This window comes from Xenopus laevis, chromosome 2S, assembly GCF_017654675.1.
Source record: "Xenopus laevis strain J_2021 chromosome 2S, Xenopus_laevis_v10.1, whole genome shotgun sequence".
NCBI classification, from domain to species: domain Eukaryota; kingdom Metazoa; phylum Chordata; class Amphibia; order Anura; family Pipidae; genus Xenopus; species Xenopus laevis.
This window is the reverse complement of record NC_054374.1, coordinates 24979664-24999595: the sequence shown is the minus strand read 5'-3', so window position 1 is coordinate 24999595 and position 19932 is coordinate 24979664. Positions and strand designations below refer to the sequence as shown.

At 41.3% G+C, this 19932-nt stretch overlaps 1 protein-coding gene across 6 annotated transcripts in view; it reads right to left on the bottom strand.

The window, feature by feature from the left end:
• The window catches only part of pou2f1.S (POU class 2 homeobox 1 S homeolog), a 90125-nt gene that overhangs the window by 26108 nt on the left and 44085 nt on the right, over positions 1-19932 (bottom strand). For 2 of the 6 annotated variants that reach the window (XM_041583052.1, XM_041583054.1), the window contains exons 2-5: positions 9074-9150; positions 8839-8941; positions 2838-2900; positions 2217-2314 (exon numbers count right to left, since the gene is read on the bottom strand). In XM_041583052.1, coding sequence (XP_041438986.1) covers positions 2217-2314; positions 2838-2900; positions 8839-8887 — 210 coding nt within the window. In that variant the 5' untranslated portion in view covers positions 8888-8941; positions 9074-9150. 6 annotated transcript variants of the gene reach the window in all.

Here is a 19932-nt window from a genome sequence, read left to right as displayed (position 1 = left end):
CCCGCCCGTTTGGCCTCCATTCTGATCCGATCGTTGGGCCCTAGGCTCGATATTGCCCACTTCAATGTGGGCATATTGAGGAGAGATCTGCTCGTTTTGCGATGTCTCTATGGCCACCTTAAGATACAATTAATCCTTATTGGAAGCAGAACCAGCCTATTGGGTTTATTTGATGTTTATATGATCTAGCAGAGTTAAGGTATGAAGATCCCAATTAAGGAAAGATCTGTTATCCGGAAAACCCCTGAGCATTCTGGATAACAGGTCCCATACCTGTACTAGGTTTAGACTCCCACTAAACATGGTTTGCCCTATAGAACCTTGTAACCTGCTTATTTTCAATCCAACCGATTCCAATGCCAACATCCCTTTACTTTGTTTCCTTGACACTACATTACACTCCCTGGTCTCTGTATGATGTTAATTTAGTCTGAATGCAACTCTTTCTTCTCTATGTGCCTTTATGTACCAAACAACGTTCATCTCCAGCTTCCAGAGCAATAACCCAGACGGGTGCTGCATAGCTGTTAGTATAAACATTCCAAGCATTTTAGAGCTCAGTAAACCTGCAGGGAAGGTGCTGGCTAATGTGCCTTAGGGCTAGTCCACACGGGGAGATAGCGACGCGTTTGCGGTCGCGGCGACAAAGCGCCGCGACAGTCGCCGCGACCGGCGCAGGCGACAGTTTTGTATGGGCGCCTATGTAAAAACGCCTGTGCTAACCACACGAGGCGATGCGCTTTTCAACAGTCGCCTGAAAATGCCTCGCCAGGCTTTTTCAGGCGACTGTTGAAAAGCGCATCGCCTCGTGTGGTTAGCACAGGCGTTTTTACATAGGCGCCCATACAAAACTGTCGCCTGCGCCGGTCGCGGCGCTTTGTCGCCGCGACCGCAAACGCGTCGCTATCTCCCCGTGTGGACTAGCCCTTAAAAGCATCTGAGAGGCATTTTTCGGGCACAGTGGTCGTTTCTTAAGATCAGTAAAGGAAGGACAACAGTATAAGCCATGGACCCAACAAAACTTCCTAGCCAGTAAACACACACGGCTCAGGAACTAATTAGTAGCTAATTAAATACATAACCAGCAACAGTCAGATATAGCTGTCAGCCAAAATTCTGCCACCAGATTAGAAATAGTATTAACCACACAGCATTTTTCCCACTGTACAGGTATGGGACCAGTTATCCAGAATGTTCGGGAACTGGGGCTTTCCAGATAATGGATCTTATGGATCGTAATTTGGATCTTCTGACCTTAAAGGGGTTCACCTTCCAACACTTTTTTTTAGTTCTGTTGGTTTCAGACAGTTCACCAGAAATAAAGACTTTGTATTTTCTGTGTGACTGTTTTCCTAATATTGAAGAGTAAAGTCTAATTTTTAATCCTTCTAAATATGCTCTGGGGGGGGGGGGCGGCTTATGTTCTTACTACTATCACATCACAATGATACACCCATCATGTCTGACGTTTAGAGAGCTCTGAAGAAGTGCCGTCTGTTTTGGGCACGAAACGCGTAGGCTAAACTGCACTATGATTGCCACTGTTTGTCACATTGTTTGCGTGAATAAAAGCCACATTTGATCAAGATAATACGTGCCTTAATTCCTCCAGCTGAGCGCCTGCAGTTGCTGAGCTCATCTTATGCCAGTCCGCATAGGGACAACAAATAGCCAATCTCAGCCCTGCGTTGGAATCCTCAGGAACTATTTTCATTCTTATGTTACTCCCAAACCCTTTTTGAATTTGAATGTGGCTCACGGATGAAAAACGTTGGGGATCCCTGAGTTAGAGGAACGACCCACAACAGCCCAAAAAGTACACACAATGGAAAGCATCACAGGTTACCCATAACCTACAATACAGCAACTCCCATCCATAGGTATAAATCAGGGAGGGACCAAACCTGCTTTTCAGGGATAGGATGAATCCAGGGGTACAGACAAACCAAATACGAACCTTTTTTCGCACCGGAACAGGCAGCAAGCAAATAAGAATTTGCGCTACTTTTTCCAGTTAAATAGGGTTCAGACTCAGTTTAGGCTCCTGGATTTGCCCAAATCCGAATAAAAATAGCTCAGATTTGCCCAAATCCTGAACCAAATCTGGGATTCGGCATCCCTAGTATAAATACAAATATATAGACAATAGATGATCTTTGCACCCACATACTAAACTGTACTGCCCAATCGCCCAGTTTTTAATGTTGACTTCTTACCTGGTGCAGGTGTCCGAGCAAAGCCTGGGCTTGGGCCGACGTAATGGCTCCAATGGGCACAGCTTGTTTCTGAAAGTCCAGGCCATTCGTTTGAGTGCCTTAAAAATGAGACACAAACAGATCAATTAGGTGACTTGCTCTTCCACTGTAATGATGCCCCCTGTGGCCCACCAGTTGAACTTCAAGTTCCAGAAGGGCTGATGGGAGTTTGACAGCCTCTATGCCAACTTATGTGATTCATATTGCTTAGGTCTGTACGGCCTGATTTACAAAATGAACCAAATCAGTTAATTATCATGTCAGCCACTAATTGGGCTAGCCGATGCACATTGTAATGCACAGAAACGTAACTAGAGGGGGGCGGGCCCTGGCGCAGGACGTACAGCCGGGCCCCCTCCGTACGCCCGGAACTGGCCGGGAATAAGTGGCGCGCAAACTGCCGGGGGGCCCTGAGGGGGTGCGGGCCCTGGCTCTGGGCAGGTCTTCTAATGCTCTGATTGGCTATAGGTTGAATCATCCTCTGCCCAATTACAAGTTAGTTACAAAGAGTCACGGGTGTAAATCACCATACATGCCTCTGTTAAAGGCATACACAGCCCATAACAGCCTGCAGCTTCTCACCTGTGTTCCCATCCCCGCTCTCTGGTGATTTACTCGTTTCCGACGGATTGTTCATTCTTGCATCTGAGCAAAAGATAAAGAAACAGATGAGTTTCCTTTAAATTAATTCAGAAATCAATGGAATGAAAAGCAGAGAAACAAATATATTTCAGAGACTTTCCCTTTTTTGGAAGCTGCAAAGTGGTTTATGTGGACATGTGGCTTGCGTTATACTGAAATGTTGTTAAATCACAGTATTTACATTGTTGGTATATTGATCAAAAAACGGATGCACTAAAAATATGCATATTTAAAGGAAGCATACTGCTTGTGTTATTTTTATCCCAAAGGATTACCTAATTTGTAGCTACGGGGGGGGGGGGGGTGGAGTCCTGGTACTTATGGGACTGTTGCTACTTCCTCTCCAAAAAAAAACACAGCACTGCCATCTTGCTTTATGGCAGGGATTTCCAGTTAGACACCCAGGATCAGTATGAATGACTCAAAAGATACAATTGCCAGTAGGGATGCACTGAATCTAGGATTTGGTTGGGGATTTGGCCTTTTTCAGCAGGATTCCGACTAATCCTTCTGCCCAGCCGAACCAAATCCGAATTTGCATATGCAAATTAGGGGCAGGGAGGGAAATTGCGTGACTTTTTGTCACAAAACAAGGAAGTAAAAAAGGTTTTCCCATTCCCACCACAATTAGCATAAGCAAATTAGGGTTCAGATTCGGTTCGATATTCGGCCAAATCTTTCGCGAACGATTCAGGGGTTCGGCCGAATCCAAAATAGTGGATTTTGGTGCATCCATAATTGCCAGTCAACTACAAATATATGGTAGGAGACAGACAATTTGTGGGTTTTCCTTGACCTAAATAACAGAGCAAACTGCATGAAATTTGCAACTGTAAAACAGCCACATACAGAAAATGCAGACCAACTGAAACCTGTTTACACTAGGCTGTTGGCTTCAGCATAATAATGTTTTAAACAACTGCTTGGTGATGCAGTAAAGCCAAGGACTGGAAAAAAAAGTAGTGGTGGTTTAGTTTCACTTTAACACTGGGTAATCTAAAGTGAAAACATCAGATTTTCTGGTATTCAGACCAGAAAAATCTTGAAATGACTCCAGAAAGTAGCAGGTGTGCAAGAGACAAGTGCCAGCTCACAGGAGACAGTGATTATGGGCCCCTAGTAATGTGCTATGTAACAGATGGCCGCTCCTGGCCTACAAGAAACTCCAAAGTGAAAGAGGTTGCAGACAAACCTAATACAAAGGCCCCAGTTCTATATACAAATAATCAGCTTGCCAGCGCCATTGGCTCAAGGTAGAACAGTATTCGCTGCACTTCCTTGTACCGATTAATTATTTATAACCCATTACTAATGCAGTCGCTGCCTTTGCTGTTAATTGATGTTACAAGAGAGCTGCACCCAAAAAACAGCACAGGAACCCGGAGTCACTAAGACCTAGACCAGCGATCCCCAACCAGTAGCTCGTGAGCAACATGTTGCTCTCCAGCCCCTTGGATGTTGCTTCCAGTGGCCTCAAAGCAGGTGCTTATTTTTGAATTCCAGGCTTGGAGGCAAGTTTTGGTTATATAAAAAACAGATGTACTGCCAAACAGAGCCTCAATATAGGTTGACAATCCACATAGGGGCGCTACTAAATGGCCAATCACAGCCCTTATTTGGCACCCCAGGAACATTTTTCATGCTTGTGTTGCTCCCCAACTCCTTTTACTTCTGAATGTTGCTCACAGGTTCAAAAGGTTGTGGATCCATGACCTAGACTGATGAAGAAAGCTGAGCTACAACTCCAATATTTAGTTGCCTCAACAGTGCAGACTTGATCCAAGAAATACACTAAATCAATTCTTATTATGCCTTAATATCCAGTACCCCTTTAGCACTATAAAGAGGGCGACATGGTCACTGTGTTCTCAAGTTTTCAAGACAAAAATACTTATACCGGAACAGGTTGATCCTATCTCTCTGTACAGGTAAAAACAATATTAGGGTGCTGTTCCTGCTGAATTTGTGTTTTGTACAGGGGAATACCTATGCTGCCATAGTTTTATGGGATCTCTCTGTACAGACTATGAGCAAACTTAGGGACTGTTCCTGCTGAATTGTGCTTAGTACAGGGGAATACCTATGCTGCCATAGTTTTATGGGATCTCTCTGTACAGACTATGAGCAAACTTACTGACTGTTCCTGCTGAATTGTGCTTAGTACAGGGGGAATACCTATGCTGCCATAGTTTTATGGGAACTTTCTTTACAGACTATGAGCAAACATAGGGATCAGCATTAATTTTGCCTCCAGTGTGGAATAAGCAGGGTGACAGATTACTAATCACAATACTGTTTGGGCTAGCCATACCCCCTTTGCAACAGTAACACTGTGGGAGCTGATAGGAGAAAATGGATTTCTTATGCAAGGCTGTAAGCTTATATTTTTTAAAAAAAAGGGGCTCATAAGAAATGGCTGTGCAAGGAAGTGCTGGGTTACACGACCCTATGGCCCATCAATAATCCAGATTAGTTTCTACATATAAAGATTGACTACTACTTCGTAAATCTCAGGCTGCTGCTACTGTTAATACAACTTCACTCTCAACCAGCTGGATACTGGTTTTCCACCTCTGTAACATATGGTCAGAAATTTTTCTCTCTAAATTCAATTATAGTTTTGCACTATTGCCGTCATCATTTGACTTGTGGCCACGTTCTTCTTTGTAGAACCCCCGCCCATAGAGAAGTTACTTGAACTGATCACAGCCAGGCCAAAATTGCTGCATACCTGTTAAAATTCTAATACCTGCTGGCAGAGGCTGATGGGAGTTTTTAGTAGAGTGGTTGGAGTAGCCCAGGGGAAGACTCAATGCATTGTTGCATATGTGAATTATGTTTCACTTATCAAACGCCGTACAAAGCTGCAGGAGCAAAGGCACACACGAATATGATTCAGCCCTGACCAAGCGGAAAGGCAAGCTTCCAAAGACACTCTGTGTGGGGCTTCTAGATCTCATCCAATGCTCAGGATGTCAGCCTTCTACATACAGCATGAGCTCAAAGTGAAACATCTTATAAGACTGCAGGAGAGGCTGGGCCCTTTCTCTCTACAGCAGTCATTCATGGCATTAAGGTCCAAATTTGGCCAATACCCCTTTACTTCATAACAAGGATATAGATATGAGAAAATATGGCTTTTATAAACCATTTAGCTTGCAAAAAAGAAGAGCACCCCCAATCTCACCCGAAATGACCTTCTAGTGAAGTCAGCAGTATCTCAATATTCTCCCCTATATGAACCTTAACTTGCTCTAAAGCTGCCCCCCCCCCCCCCCGAGTCCCTAATAGGGCCAGCCTCATAGGTTGGGAGCCATCAATAGAGTGAAGCCATCTAGTATGCGCCTTAAGCGAGCGAGGAAGAGAAAGCCTTGTCTTGCCACCCCTTGATTAATATTTGCCAAAATGTGCAACGCACACAATACATACATTAATGGTCTCTACGCCATACACAGGGACAAAGATAATGGCTGAAACAACCTAAATGATGATACGTTTTGTCTCTTCAATAACAACGATCATAATTAAAAAAAAAGTGAAGAAAAAAAAAAAACAGCAAAGTCGAACTATCTTCCACATTCAAAATCCTAATCTAATTCTAAATGTAATATTTCCAGTGATGATTTTAAAATGCAAGTAGGGGGGGGGGTAATGCCCAGCAAACCCCCCCCCCCAAAAGAACACATTAGTCGTAGCATAGAATCAAGCAGAGAGATAAGTGGCAGCAGGATGGATCTGCTTCGTTTGTGACCGACTGCCACCTCTACATATGGCATTCGATAATACATTAGTCATCCACACACCCCCCTATTTCCATATTAAAATGGTTATAAAAGCCCAGGCGGTACCCACCTAGTGCATAGTCGCTGCAGTCCAGCATGATGGCATGCGGAATGAGATATTAAGCATCCGAAGAAGGGAGGAATAAAAAGGAAGGATATCCCTAATGAAACGACAGGAGGCTGCTAATTTTGCAGGGGAGTCGAGGAGGGGGGCATCAGAGCTGCGATTCCATAGCGATGGGGAAGAGGCAAGAGAAAACTTGAGTTGCTCTGAAGAGTTTGTAGTCTCTCCCCGCGAGCGCCATCCGACATTGTCAAGGCAACTGAAGCGTGAAAAAGTTCCCCTTTTTTTTCTCGTAATAAAATAGAAACAAAGATTGCAGCTGGCAGTTTCCATAATGAAGCTTAATCAGTATGCGCCTGATTAGGGCCTTATGCAAATGTTCCCTCGTTAGTGCAGCAGCCAGCACTTTGAAGTCCACGAGCAATTCATTTGCAGAGTACACTGAAAGCGCTTCTTGCATAATTTAAATCAGGTAATAAATATTTATCAGCTCATTTGCATATTAATTGGTTAGCGCGAACATTCCAAGCCGCACAGCAGCAAAGGAAAGAGAGAGGCGCACATAAAGGGGATGATGGAAAAAAAAAAAAAAACACTCCAGTGCCAGAATAATAATTAAGGGAACAAAATTAAAATTTCTTCTACAGAGTTGCCTTCCCTGACCTGACTGGGAGAGAGCACCCTGATAGGCTCGGTGCGGGGAGGAACAGCTGAAGGCGACAGAGACAAGAGCGCAAAAAAGACTGAATAAAATTGGAAAATAATGAAGTCAATTCTACAATTAAAATATACGAAAATTAACAATTAGTCTGGTGGTGCCAGGCAGAACAGAGGTGTTTTGGGTGTCGTTTAACTCTGATACTCTCCAGCTTGGACTTTAAACTGTGACCTGGTTGCTAGCATCCTGCTTACCTTCACAACCAAGCAGAGGTTAGAATGACAGACAAGGATATAGGTTAGACACCTTACTGAAGGGAAAGGCCCATCAATCTGCAACTCCCAGCATCTCCTTGATATTCAAAGGGTGCATACAATTCAAACTTAAAGTACCAGTAACACCAAAAAATGGAAGTGTTTTAAAGTAATGAAAATATAATGTAGTGTTGGGCTGCACTGGTAAAACTGATGTCTTTGCTTGAGCAACTCTACTATAGTTCATATAAACAAGCTGCTGTGTAGCCATGGGGACAGCCATTCAAGCACAGGATACACAGTAAATAACAGATAAGCTCTGTAATATACAATGGGATTCTTCAGATCCTGTGTATCCTGTGCTTGAATGGCTGTCCCCATGGCTTATTATATTTAGAGACAAATTTACATTTTTGATGGGAAGCATTTCCCTTTAAGAGCTGATCAGACTCTTCTCTAGACTTACAGAGCACAGCTACCTACAGTTTTCACCCATCACACAGTCTTAAATGGTTTAAAAATAATATTCCTATTGGCCTGGTTTATTCATAAAATATACACTCATCTGTTATATCATTCTAATACCATACTGTGGCCTATTTTATCTAAGGAGTCCAGGTACTGTATATATCTGTAGCTTTGTTATGAATAAGGAGGACCCAGCCTGAAAGCCAATTAGAAGGAGAGATTGTTTTGCTGTCCTGGGTACCCCTGGAATTATAGCAGGGTGTCTGTTACCCCAATGTTTCTATATAACTGTAACCTTGTTATGAGCTAAGGAAGCCCAGCCTGAAGGCCAGTTAGGGGGAGATTTGGGGTGAGTGCTTATATGTGCCCTGGGTACCCCTGGAATTATAGCAGGATGACTGTTACCCCAGCATTTCTACATATCAGTAACCTTGTTATGAGCTAAGGGGGCCCAGCCTCAGAGCCAGTAAGGGGGGGAGATTTGGGGCGAGTTCTGCTTAGGGCGCCCAATGATCTATGATCTACCATTAAATATTTTGTTCAATTTGCAATACAAAACCTCAGCTTGTTTGACGCTTGCATTGACCCAAATCATCTTGCTGATATGATTAAGAACATTGCAGATTAGAACATATATACCAAGCATTGTAAACATCTAAACGTTGGCTTCCCAAGGGCTTACAGAAGACTATTTGGCTAAATGAAGAATCCTCACCTGACAGCCAGGCATGGTTTTGAATCTTGGAAGAAGAATGCAATTTCATGGTGTATTAAGACGACTGCTCTTCCCAGAGTGTTCTACTTATTTCAGGCTCTTCCTATAGACAGAGATAACTAAAATCATACACTTACAGGAAGTAGTTTTTATTTGGCAGGAAAGTTTTGTATTCCCCTAGGCTTCAAGTAACATCATGCCTCCCAAACTTTCCCAAATTAAAAGTGGCACCTACCGGTAAATAATTAACGCTGGATAGACTTAGAAAATGATTTGGTGACACCAAACCTGCTCCTTTTTACATCTGCGTCCCTAAAAAAGACAGAATTAAAATAAAAACAATATAGGTGGGTTCATGAAATTAATATTTACAAGAATGGGAGAAAATGTCAAGTACAAATTAATTAAAAATAAGAAATTTGACTGGATGTTTACGCCCTTTGTTTTCACCCCCAAACACTTCTCGCTATCTATGGTAATATTTTAAAGCACTACGTTTTCTAGACATCAACACAGACAACTCTGAAAATTAGAAATGAGATTAGAGATAGAATTGTATTATATCCTCATGGTAAAATTACTTACATGCTTACCTACTAAAAATAATTCTGAATTACTACACTTACACTACAAAATATGTACTTTCTTTGCATCCGTACAAGCTGTTGTAATGTTTAAGCCAAAATAAACAATGCAGCTAATGGCTAATATCACCAAAATATATACCCCTACAGTAAATGATAAGGATATTAGAAGTCACTGAGGGGTTCTGTGACCATATAAAGGCACAAGGCTGCAGGCTGAGTTATACAGGGAACTTTGAGTATCACTTTGTATTATATGGGCTAATGTACCCCCTACTGTAAATGATAAAAATATTAGAAGTCACTGAGGGGGTCTGTGACCATATAAAGGCACAAAGGCAACATGTCCTTTATTACCCCCCCCCCCCCACAGCCCTGACACCCACAATATATTAACCCTCTTTGTGCATTTCTCCATTCTGTGTCTCAATTTGCTACCATACCCCAATTTTGGCACTCTGTAGTATTGGACATATTTTGGACAGGCCAATAACATGTCAATCTGTCCTTTCCTGCAATGCAGAGTATGAGAGTCCCATTAAAGCCTAACAAAACAAGTTATATAATTACATGACTGATGAACTAAATATACAGTGCCAGTTCTTGTCGTATGAATACGGCACCTGCAGTTACATAGATGGGTACCAATCAGTGGCGGAACTACCGGGGGAGCAGGGCCCCCCGGCAGCCCGCTCGCCAGTGAAATCCGTTGTGTACGGAGGGGGGGCAGGGCCCGGCTGTGCGTCACGCACCAGGGCCCGCCCCCCTCTAGTTACGGCACTGGTACCAATGTACATGCTGCAGCTCTCTCTCTTGTCTCCTGGGGCAGGGTATGGCACAGTATACAAGGGGCCAATTAAGTCAATATCGAGAAGTTACTATTAAGTTGCAAAAGGCCAAGTGAAACCAGCAGAAATAATAATGTAATTGTGCAATCAAACACAAGACTATAATAAGGTTTCATTCTTGCCACCCACAGAGCCAAAGCGTTAAAATAAAATGCTATGAGTACCGCCTTCCACTCTTTCCCCTGATGGGTCAACCAGGTTATAGAGATCTCTAATCAACCATGGCTATAATTATACAACATCTCGGTATAAGCATCGGGTGCATTTCAAGTGTGGGAGAAAGTGGTCTCATTGTTGGATACAATGATGCACCACGTTACATTCAGAACGTGAATAACATGGGAAAATGACATACATACCTCAGATATCATAACAGGCATTCCCCCATACTAAACACAATTCAGCAGGAACAGCCTCCTAAGCCTGTACAAACACATAGGCATTTATTGTACTGCAGGATACAAAGTATATTTGGTTTATCTAAAACCAGGAGCAATGTTAATCCTAAAACTGCTATAATGCTGTGCCCTAACAGTGTCTGTACTCGCTGATACTTTGAGCACATTTGCTCCTGCTGTGCTTTTAACCTGACTCTTCAAAGCCTCTCCAGCTGCACCTCAAAAGAACCTAGAGCAATTGGTGCATAAGCCATAATCCCCCATATCTAATGGCACAGAGAGCTTACTCTCTATTCCACATCTGGGCACAAGGGGAGCTAGATTTATTTGCACGACACTGTAACCTGCTGGCTTTAATTTCCCCTGCAAGAGAGCAAGCTGTGATCATGATTGCATTATCCAAACGGGGATATTTTATAATGTTTCCTCCAATTGCTTTAAGCTCTGGGCAGTGCAGTATGATAAGAGCCGGGATTCTGCAGACCAACTGAGTGATGTTCTAGAATATATTGGGCTCTCCAGCTGCTAAATGCATGATTAGATCAAATAAACCAGGTATGTTGGAACTTCAGCTTAACCAGAAATCGTATAGAACATTGGCAGTACAGCCCTTGCTTGCATATTTGCATTTATACATATGGGTGGAAGCTGCCATGCTGTTTGGGCTTGGTTTTTCTTACAATGGACTGCTGTGCTGTTATATATTTAATAAGTACCCATAACCCATCTGAATACTTTCTCAGAATTTACATTCGGATTAGCAGGAATTCCCATTCTAATAGCAGGGGAGCTGAACTGTTGCTCACACTGCGCTGTGGGCGGTGCCATGCTCCTATAGGCTACAGTACTATTTACATTTGTATTCCACCCTACAATTATGCATTATCTTATATCAGTACCAAAAAAATCATTGGCAGCTCAGTGATCCAGGAGCATCTAAACTGTTTGCTACATCTAGTTGATACAATTAGTTAATCCATTTCTCAGCAGTATTTGTGGAATATTAGCAACTATTGTATCAAATCTAACAGCTGCCTTTAAAGGGGTGGTTCAACTTCAGGTTAATTTTTAGTGTGTTATAGAATGGCCAATTCTAAGCAACTTTTCAACTGGTCTTTATTTAACATAATTTTTTAATTATTTGCCTTCTTCTCCGGACTCTTTCTAGCTTTCAAAAGGGGGGTCACTGACTCCTCTCTAAAGCTGCACATTTATTGTTATTGCTACTTTGTATTACTAATCTTTCTGCTCCAACCCTCCCCTATTAAATTCAAATCAATGCATGGTTAGTAGAGTAATTTGGACCCTAGCAACCAGATTGCTGACACTGTAAACTGGAGAGCTGCTGTAAAAAAAATTTAATAAGGTTACAAATAATCAAAACATGAAAAGAGAGAGAGAGAAATTATTTTTACTTTCCAGGAAAGTCTTCTCACCACCTGTTGTCTATTGCCTAAGGCAATCCTACTGCACAAGGCTGGGTCACTTCCATGTCTGATCATACAAGGTAGGGATGGATATCTACTAGGTTCTGCCTCGGGCTCATCTTAAATCCAGCATGTAAGCCTCTGGCATTTTTGGTCTGCGCGTCTACCAGCAGAGCGACAGGGGGGCCCAAGTACAAGAACGAGGAATGTTTTACACACCTGAACTTTACTATATTTGCGGGGGGGGGGAATATATAAAGAAAAGAGCCTTTGTGTTCCCAAAATCATTTGGGAAAAACTCAGAAGAACCACTAATCTCTTTTATCTCTACAGTACCGCGAGTATACCGTTGGTATTTACAGACAATGCATGATAATCCTCCAATCCAAATGACTTAAAGGAATTGTTCAGTGAAAAAATAAAAACTGGTTAAATAGATAGGCTGTGCAAAATAAAAAGTGTTTCCAATATAGTTAGTTAGCCAAAATGTAATGTATAAAGGCTGGAGTGATTTGATGTATAACAAGTCAGTCAGGACCGTACTTCCTGCTTTTCAGCTCTCTTGGTTTACACTGACTGGTTACCCTGGTTACCAGGCAGTAACCAATCAGAGACTTGAGGGGGGCCACATGGGTCATATCTGTTGCTTTTGAATCTGAGCTGAATGCTGAGGATCAATTACAAACTCACTGAACAGAAATGTACCATGTGGCCCCCCTTCAAGTCGCTGACTAACTCAGAGTTATAGAGCTGAAAAGCAGGAAGTTGGATTCTGGCTGTTTTATTAGACATCTGTTCACTCCAGCCTTTATATATTACATTTTTGGCTAACTAACTATATTAGAAACATTTTTTATTTTGCACAGCCTATCTATTTACACAGTTTTTATTTTCACACTGAACTGTTCCTTTAAAGCAGATTTACGCAATGTGTACTCAGCCCCTCCATATTCCAAGGTTAGTTTTTTTTTTTTAAACTGCACCTCTCAAACGGATAAATAGATAACATTCCCAAAAAGCTGACGGAGAAAGTCTTTAAGAAATGAAGTTTATGTTGCAGAGGATTAGACTCCTTCCCTAGAAAGAACACTTAGGGCCTTCCCCGTGGCCTCCATCAGCCTCTGCGAGGCCTTCCCTGTGGGCTCCATCAGCCTTAGCGAGGCCTTCCCCGTGGGCTCCATCAGCCTCAACGAGGCCTTCCCCGTTGGCACCATCAGCCTCAGCGAGGCCTTCCCCGCTGGCTCCATCAACCTCTGCACCTACTATCTCACTTTAATCCACCAGACTTAGTACATACTTTCCCATCAGATCCATCAGCCTTAGGGCAAAGACACACTAAGCTACTAGAAGTTACTAGTAGTCATTAGTGGCTACAAAATACCCCGCCATAGACAATACTATTTATTATTCCACAAATTTTTCTGGTACCAAAAAAAAAAAAAAAAAAAAAATTTTATTATGCTCCAAAGCTGCTAAAAATCTGGATTGCAAAAATACTCCAGCTAAAACCTACTGAAGTCGTGTAAAAGTCAGTGGCAGATTTACAATTAGAAGATGATTTTTGCCTTCATGATCTTCAAGGGTTTTGGGCTGTTTGAAGCTGGTTGAGTTTTTTATGCGACAATTAGAAAAAGTCACACGAGTGTCTTTTCCCGCAGGTACAATTTTTGTTCGGATTTTTCAGTAAATTCAGCCAAATTGTGAATGGGAGCTAGGGTCGAATTTTTATTTTAGAAATAATGAGAAAAAATTGAGTTTTAATAAATACACCCCATATTGTCTTAGTAAAGTCAATTGTCTATTTTGTACCATGACACGTAGCTGCTACTAATAGCTTTGTGTGTCTTCACCCTTGTCTCTTTTCCAACAAACTTCTTTTTCATACAAATAAATCCATGAGCCACAACCCATCTCTCATTATTAAATTCATAGCATACTTCCAGCACTTGTGCAAGAAGAAACACGTCTAAAATCCACCAGATCTGCACACACATGGATGCTGCCCCCAATATATGACAACGACTGCTAATGGGCAATCTAATAAATTCTGCTCTAAATTTCTCCTAGAGTGCAAAGTCAGTTTGGCAGTTGCCTAAGACTTTTCTCAGGACGGTTTCGCTTTAATAAGGGCTGCAAATCAAGGGCTCATTAGCAGTAGCCACACCTCGAAGCGCTAATGGCCGTGGCACGCAGAACGGCGGCACGCAGAACGGTTGTGTGTGTTTGAGTGGTCCTGAAGAGCCACATAATAGAATATGACAAGCATCGTGCCTTCCTGCTCTCCCTTTTGTCCAACATGATCACACTGCTCTGCTTTTTTTGTTTCTGATAAAACCAAAGGCATTCAAGCTGGTAACGGCCTAAAATAAAGAACATTTACAGGAAGAAGTTTGTGGGAGACCACGAGAAAGCAAAATGTAAAGCGAAGGCAATTACTGTAGTATTTTCTCTTTCATATGAAAGAAGAAAAATTGTATAAATGCAGCATCACATCTGGAAATGACGAGGTTTAGCAAAACCAACCTTGTATTAAAGCTGCCATGCGGAGTTCAGAGATTGCCCCCTCATTATGCAAAAAAAGTGAGCAGGAAAAAAATAAGAAAAAAATGGCTCCATCCAACTGGCAAGAAGACAAAATGACTAACCATCATCTCAAGTTAAAGGTTTAACCTATAATTGGATTTGTGTTTTATACATTGACTCCTGCTCCCCTAAAGTGTAAAAATCCTACAATAATCTGAGCATTTATTCCACATGGCGAATGGACGGATACGATTCAAAGGGCCACAATTAATGGTTTTGTCACTGGGGCCGACCATTGCCAATAATTGGTACAGCAGGAAGGAAAGAGGAGCAGCAGTTATTTTTTTTACCTTCTATTTGGCCAACGGATGGAAACTGTCTGCAGACACAATTCTGCAATTCGACTGGTTTGAGGATTATTTGTCTGCGCATGAATCAACCAGTCATGCATGGGCAGTGTTGGTGTATAACCACAGCCTTCAAACTATTTGTTAAAGGGATACTGTCATTGGAAAACAGGTTAATAGTGCTGCTCCAGCAGAATTCTGCACTGAACAGATTTTTTTTTTTTATATTGAATTTGGAAATCTGACATGGGGCTAGACATAGTCAGTTTCCCAGCTGTCCCAGTCATGTGACTTGTGTCTGCACTTTAGGATGGAACTACTTTCTCTGCAGGCTGTTATTTCTCCTACTTAATGTAACTGAATCAGTCTCAGTGGGACTTGGCTTTTACTATTGAATGTTGTTTTTAGATCTACCAGGGAGCGGTTATCTTGTGTTAGGGAGCTGCTATATGGTTACCTTCCCATTGTTCTTTTGTTAGGCTGCTGGGGAGGAAAGGGAGTACAGCTGTAAAGAGTGACTGAAGTTTATCAGTGCACAAGTCACATGACTGGGGGCAGCTGGGAAACTGACAATATGTCTAGCCCTATGTCAGATTTCAAAATTGAATATAAAAAAAATCTTTTCGCTCTTTTGAAAAAATGGATTTCAGTGCAGAAGTCTGCTGGAGCAGCACTATTAACTGATGCATTTTGAAAAAAAAAAAACATGTTTTCCCATGACATAAGTATGGTTGCTTTGGGGTGCAACACTAACTGATTTAATTTTACTTAAAGGGTTGGTTCACCTTTAAGTGAACTTTTAGTATGTTATAGAATGATCACTTTTAAGTAACGCTTCAATTGGTCTTCATTGTTTATTTTTTCTTTAAAGTTTTTTTTAAACCATTATCCAGCTTTTAAATTGGGGGTCACTGACCCCATCTAAAAACAAATGCTATGTAAGGCTACAAAGTTGTCATTGTTACTTTTTATTAATCATCTTTCTATTCAGGTCCTCTCCTATTCATATTCTAGTCTGTTATTTAAATCAATGCATGTTTGCTAGGGGAATTTGCACCCTAGCAACCAGATTGCTGTAATTGCAACCTGGAGAGTTGCTGAATAAAAAGCTAAATAACAAAAAACACATAATAAAAATGAAAACCAATTGCAGATGGTCTCAGAACATCACTCTCTTCTACATCATGCTAAAAGTTAAAGGTGAACAACTCTTAATAGGGATGTACCTGTGGGCATAGAAACAATGGGTTAATGACACTTTCTGGTGTCAGTCAAAGGAAATTGCCACAAGACCACTTGATACCAGTGAGTGAACCGAGGGCACAGGGTCATGTGCAAAGGTAGAGAAGGGAATATGCATATAGATGGTGTTTCAAGCCAGGTGACCTTATGTGAGCTCAGGAGAGATTGTGAAACAGAAAACAAACTGATTCTGCTCTAGTTCTTACAGGGGATATAAACCCAAACATCCAATTTTGCATAATGAAAGAAAATGGCACAGAAAACACCAAGTCAAACAGGGATATTACAACATGCTTAACCCATTTCTGCGTTGCATTGTGGATTACGGCCACATGTTGACACAGATATATGATCCGGTAACCCATTATCCAGAAACCTCAATTACAGAAAGGCCGACTCAAACAGACTCCATTATAATCAAATTATTCAAAAATGATTTACTTTAATCAAACAGTAGCTTGCACCTGATCCCAATTAGGATATAATTTACGCCTTACTGGATGTAAAACAATCCTATTGGTTTTAACCCTTTAAGTGCCAGCAGAATTTCACATTTTGGTTACGCGAAATGCCAGCCGTTTTTAAGCATTTTGTGCTCTCTCACTTTAGGGGCATTTTCTGAGGGGAAACCTATAGTTTACCTAGGAAAACTATACATTGTTTTTTTCGGTAGAAACTGAGCTTTCTAAATCTGCCTGAGTTTTCATGTATTTCCACCTGTGCAAAAAAATTTATAGTGCTAAATAACAAAAAAAAATGAAAAATTACCATTTTTCATTGTATATCAATTTATACCAGAAAAATATTTCATTTTACAGATGAAATCCAACTGATTTGGAAAGCCTTATGTCTCTCGAACGTGCCAATACCAGATATGTATAGTTTTAGGGAGATTTAGGATTTCTGTACAGCAAAAACTCCCGGCAGTATATTACTGAATTTTGAAAGCACTAAGGCAGAAAACGGCATGCTTTAGATTCCAAGGCAAAAAATCCTGAAACCATAGGTTTACCCCAGAAAACCATACATTTTTGAAAAGTACACATTCTGCCGATTACAAAATGGGTAACTATGTCTCTCTACTCCCAACTACCAAACAGAAAAGCTTGTCTGAACATAGCGGTTTTTCAAAATAAAATTCAAAATTTTGAAAAATCATTTCAAAGGTTTTATTTTGCTGCTCCGCATATCCCAAACTATATTACGTACCAAGAAAAAGCACCTGAAATATGATTGCCAGGGGTCCACTGAACAGTTTGATATCCATTATGCATAGGTTTACCAAAGTATCTGGCATTTAGAGACACAAATATGAAGTTAGCGCATCCAAATTGTTCAGGACTTTACTTCAGCTACTGAGAAATCAACACATTGACTGCATTTTTTGTGGGGTAAAAACACAGAAATATATGTTTACCCCCCAAACCCATATATTTTTGGAAAGAACACATTCTACAGAATCTAAAATGGGTACCCATGCCTTTCTGCTCCAAACTACTGAGTCGCAAGGCTTTCCCAAAATTGTCGGTTTTGGTGAAATATCTGAAAATTGCCTCAAAACTTCAACTTCCCAGCACCATATCACCCATGTATCATTACGTACTAAGAAAAAGCACCCTAAATATGATTGCCAGGGTTCCTCTGAACATTTTGGTGGCCATTGTTCATAAGTTTACCAAAGTATCTGGCATTTAGAGGCCCCAAAATGAAGTTAGCGCATACAAACAGTCCCGTGAGTAACTTCATCTAATGAGAAATCAACACATTGACTGCATTTTTGTGGGGTAAAAACACAGAAATATATGTTTACCCCCAAAACCCATATATTTTTGGAAAGTACACATTCTACAGAATCTAAAATGGGTACCCATGCCTTTCTGCTCCAAACTACTGAGTCGCAAGGCCTTCCCACAATTGTCGGTTTTGGTGAAATATCTGAAAATTGCCTCAAAGCTTCAACTTCTCAGCACCATATCACCCATGTATCATTACGTACTAAGAAAAAGCACCCTAAATATGATTGCCAGGGTTCCTCTGAACATTTTGGTGGCCATTGTTCATAAGTTTACCAAAGTATCTGGCATTTAGAGGCCCCAAAATGAAGTTAGCGCATACAAACAGTCCCGTGGGTAACTTCAGCTAATGAAAAATCAACACATTGACTGCATTTTTGTGGGGTAAAAACACAGAAATATATGTTTACCCCCCAAAACCCATATATTTTTGGAAAGTTCACATTCTACAGAATCTAAAATGGGTACCCATGCCTTTCTGTTCCAAACTACTGAGTCGCAAGGCTTTCCCACAATTGTCGGTTTTGGTGAAATATCTGAAAATTGCCTCAAAGCTTCAACTTCTCAGCACCATATCACCCATGTATCGTTACGCACCAAGAAAAAACACCCTAAATATGATTGCCAGGGTTCCTCCAAACAGTTTGGTGGCCATTGTTCATAGGTTTACCAAAGTATCTGGCAGTTAGAGGCCTCAAAATGAAGTTAGCGCATACAAATAGTCCTGTGGGTAACTTCATCTAATGAAAAATCAACACATTGACTGCATTTTTGTGGGGTAAAAACACAGAAATATATGTTTACCCCCCAAACCCATATATTTTTGGAAAGTACACATTCTACCGAATCTAAAATGGGTACCCATGCCTTTCTGCTCCAAACTACTGAGTCGCAAGGCTTTCCCACAATTGTCGGTTTTGGTGAAATATCTGAAAATTTCCTCAAAGCTTCAACTTCTCAGCACCATATCACCCATGTATCGTTACGCACCAAAAAAAACACCCTAAATATGATTGCCAGGGGTCCTCCAAACAGTTTGGTGCCCACTGTGCATAGGTTTACCAAAGTATATGGCAGTTAGAGGCCCCAAAATGAAGTTAGCGCATACAAATAGTCCTGTGGGTAACTTCAGCTAATGAAAAATCAACACATTGACTGCATTTTTGTGGGGTAAAAACACAGAAATATATGTTTACCCCCCAAACCCATATATTTTTGGAAAGTACACATTCTACCGAATCTAAAATGGGTACCCATGCCTTTCTGCTCCAAACTACTGAGTCGCAAGGCTTTCCCACAATTGTCGGTTTTGGTGAAATATCTGAAAATTGCCTCAAAGCTTCAACTTCTCAGCACCATATCACCCATGTATCGTTACGCACCAAAAAAAACACCCTAAATATGATTGCCAGGGGTCCTCCAAACAGTTTGGTGGCCATTGTTCATAGGTTTACCAAAGTATCTGGCAGTTAGAGGCCTCAAAATGAAGTTAGCGCATACAAATAGTCCTGTGGGTAACTTCATCTAATGAAAAATCAACACATTGACTGCATTTTTGTGGGGTAAAAACACAGAAATATATGTTTACCCCCCAAACCCATATATTTTTGGAAAGTACACATTCTACCGAATCTAAAATGGGTACCCATGCCTTTCTGCTCCAAACTACTGAGTCGCAAGGCTTTCCCACAATTGTCGGTTTTGGTGAAATATCTGAAAATTGCCTCAAAGCTTCAACTTCTCAGCACCATATCACCCATGTATCGTTACGCACCAAAAAAAACACCCTAAATATGATTGCCAGGGGTCCTCCAAACAGTTTGGTGCCCACTGTGCATAGGTTTACCAAAGTATATGGCAGTTAGAGGCCCCAAAATGAAGTTAGCGCATACAAATAGTCCTGTGGGTAACTTCAGCTAATGAAAAATCAAC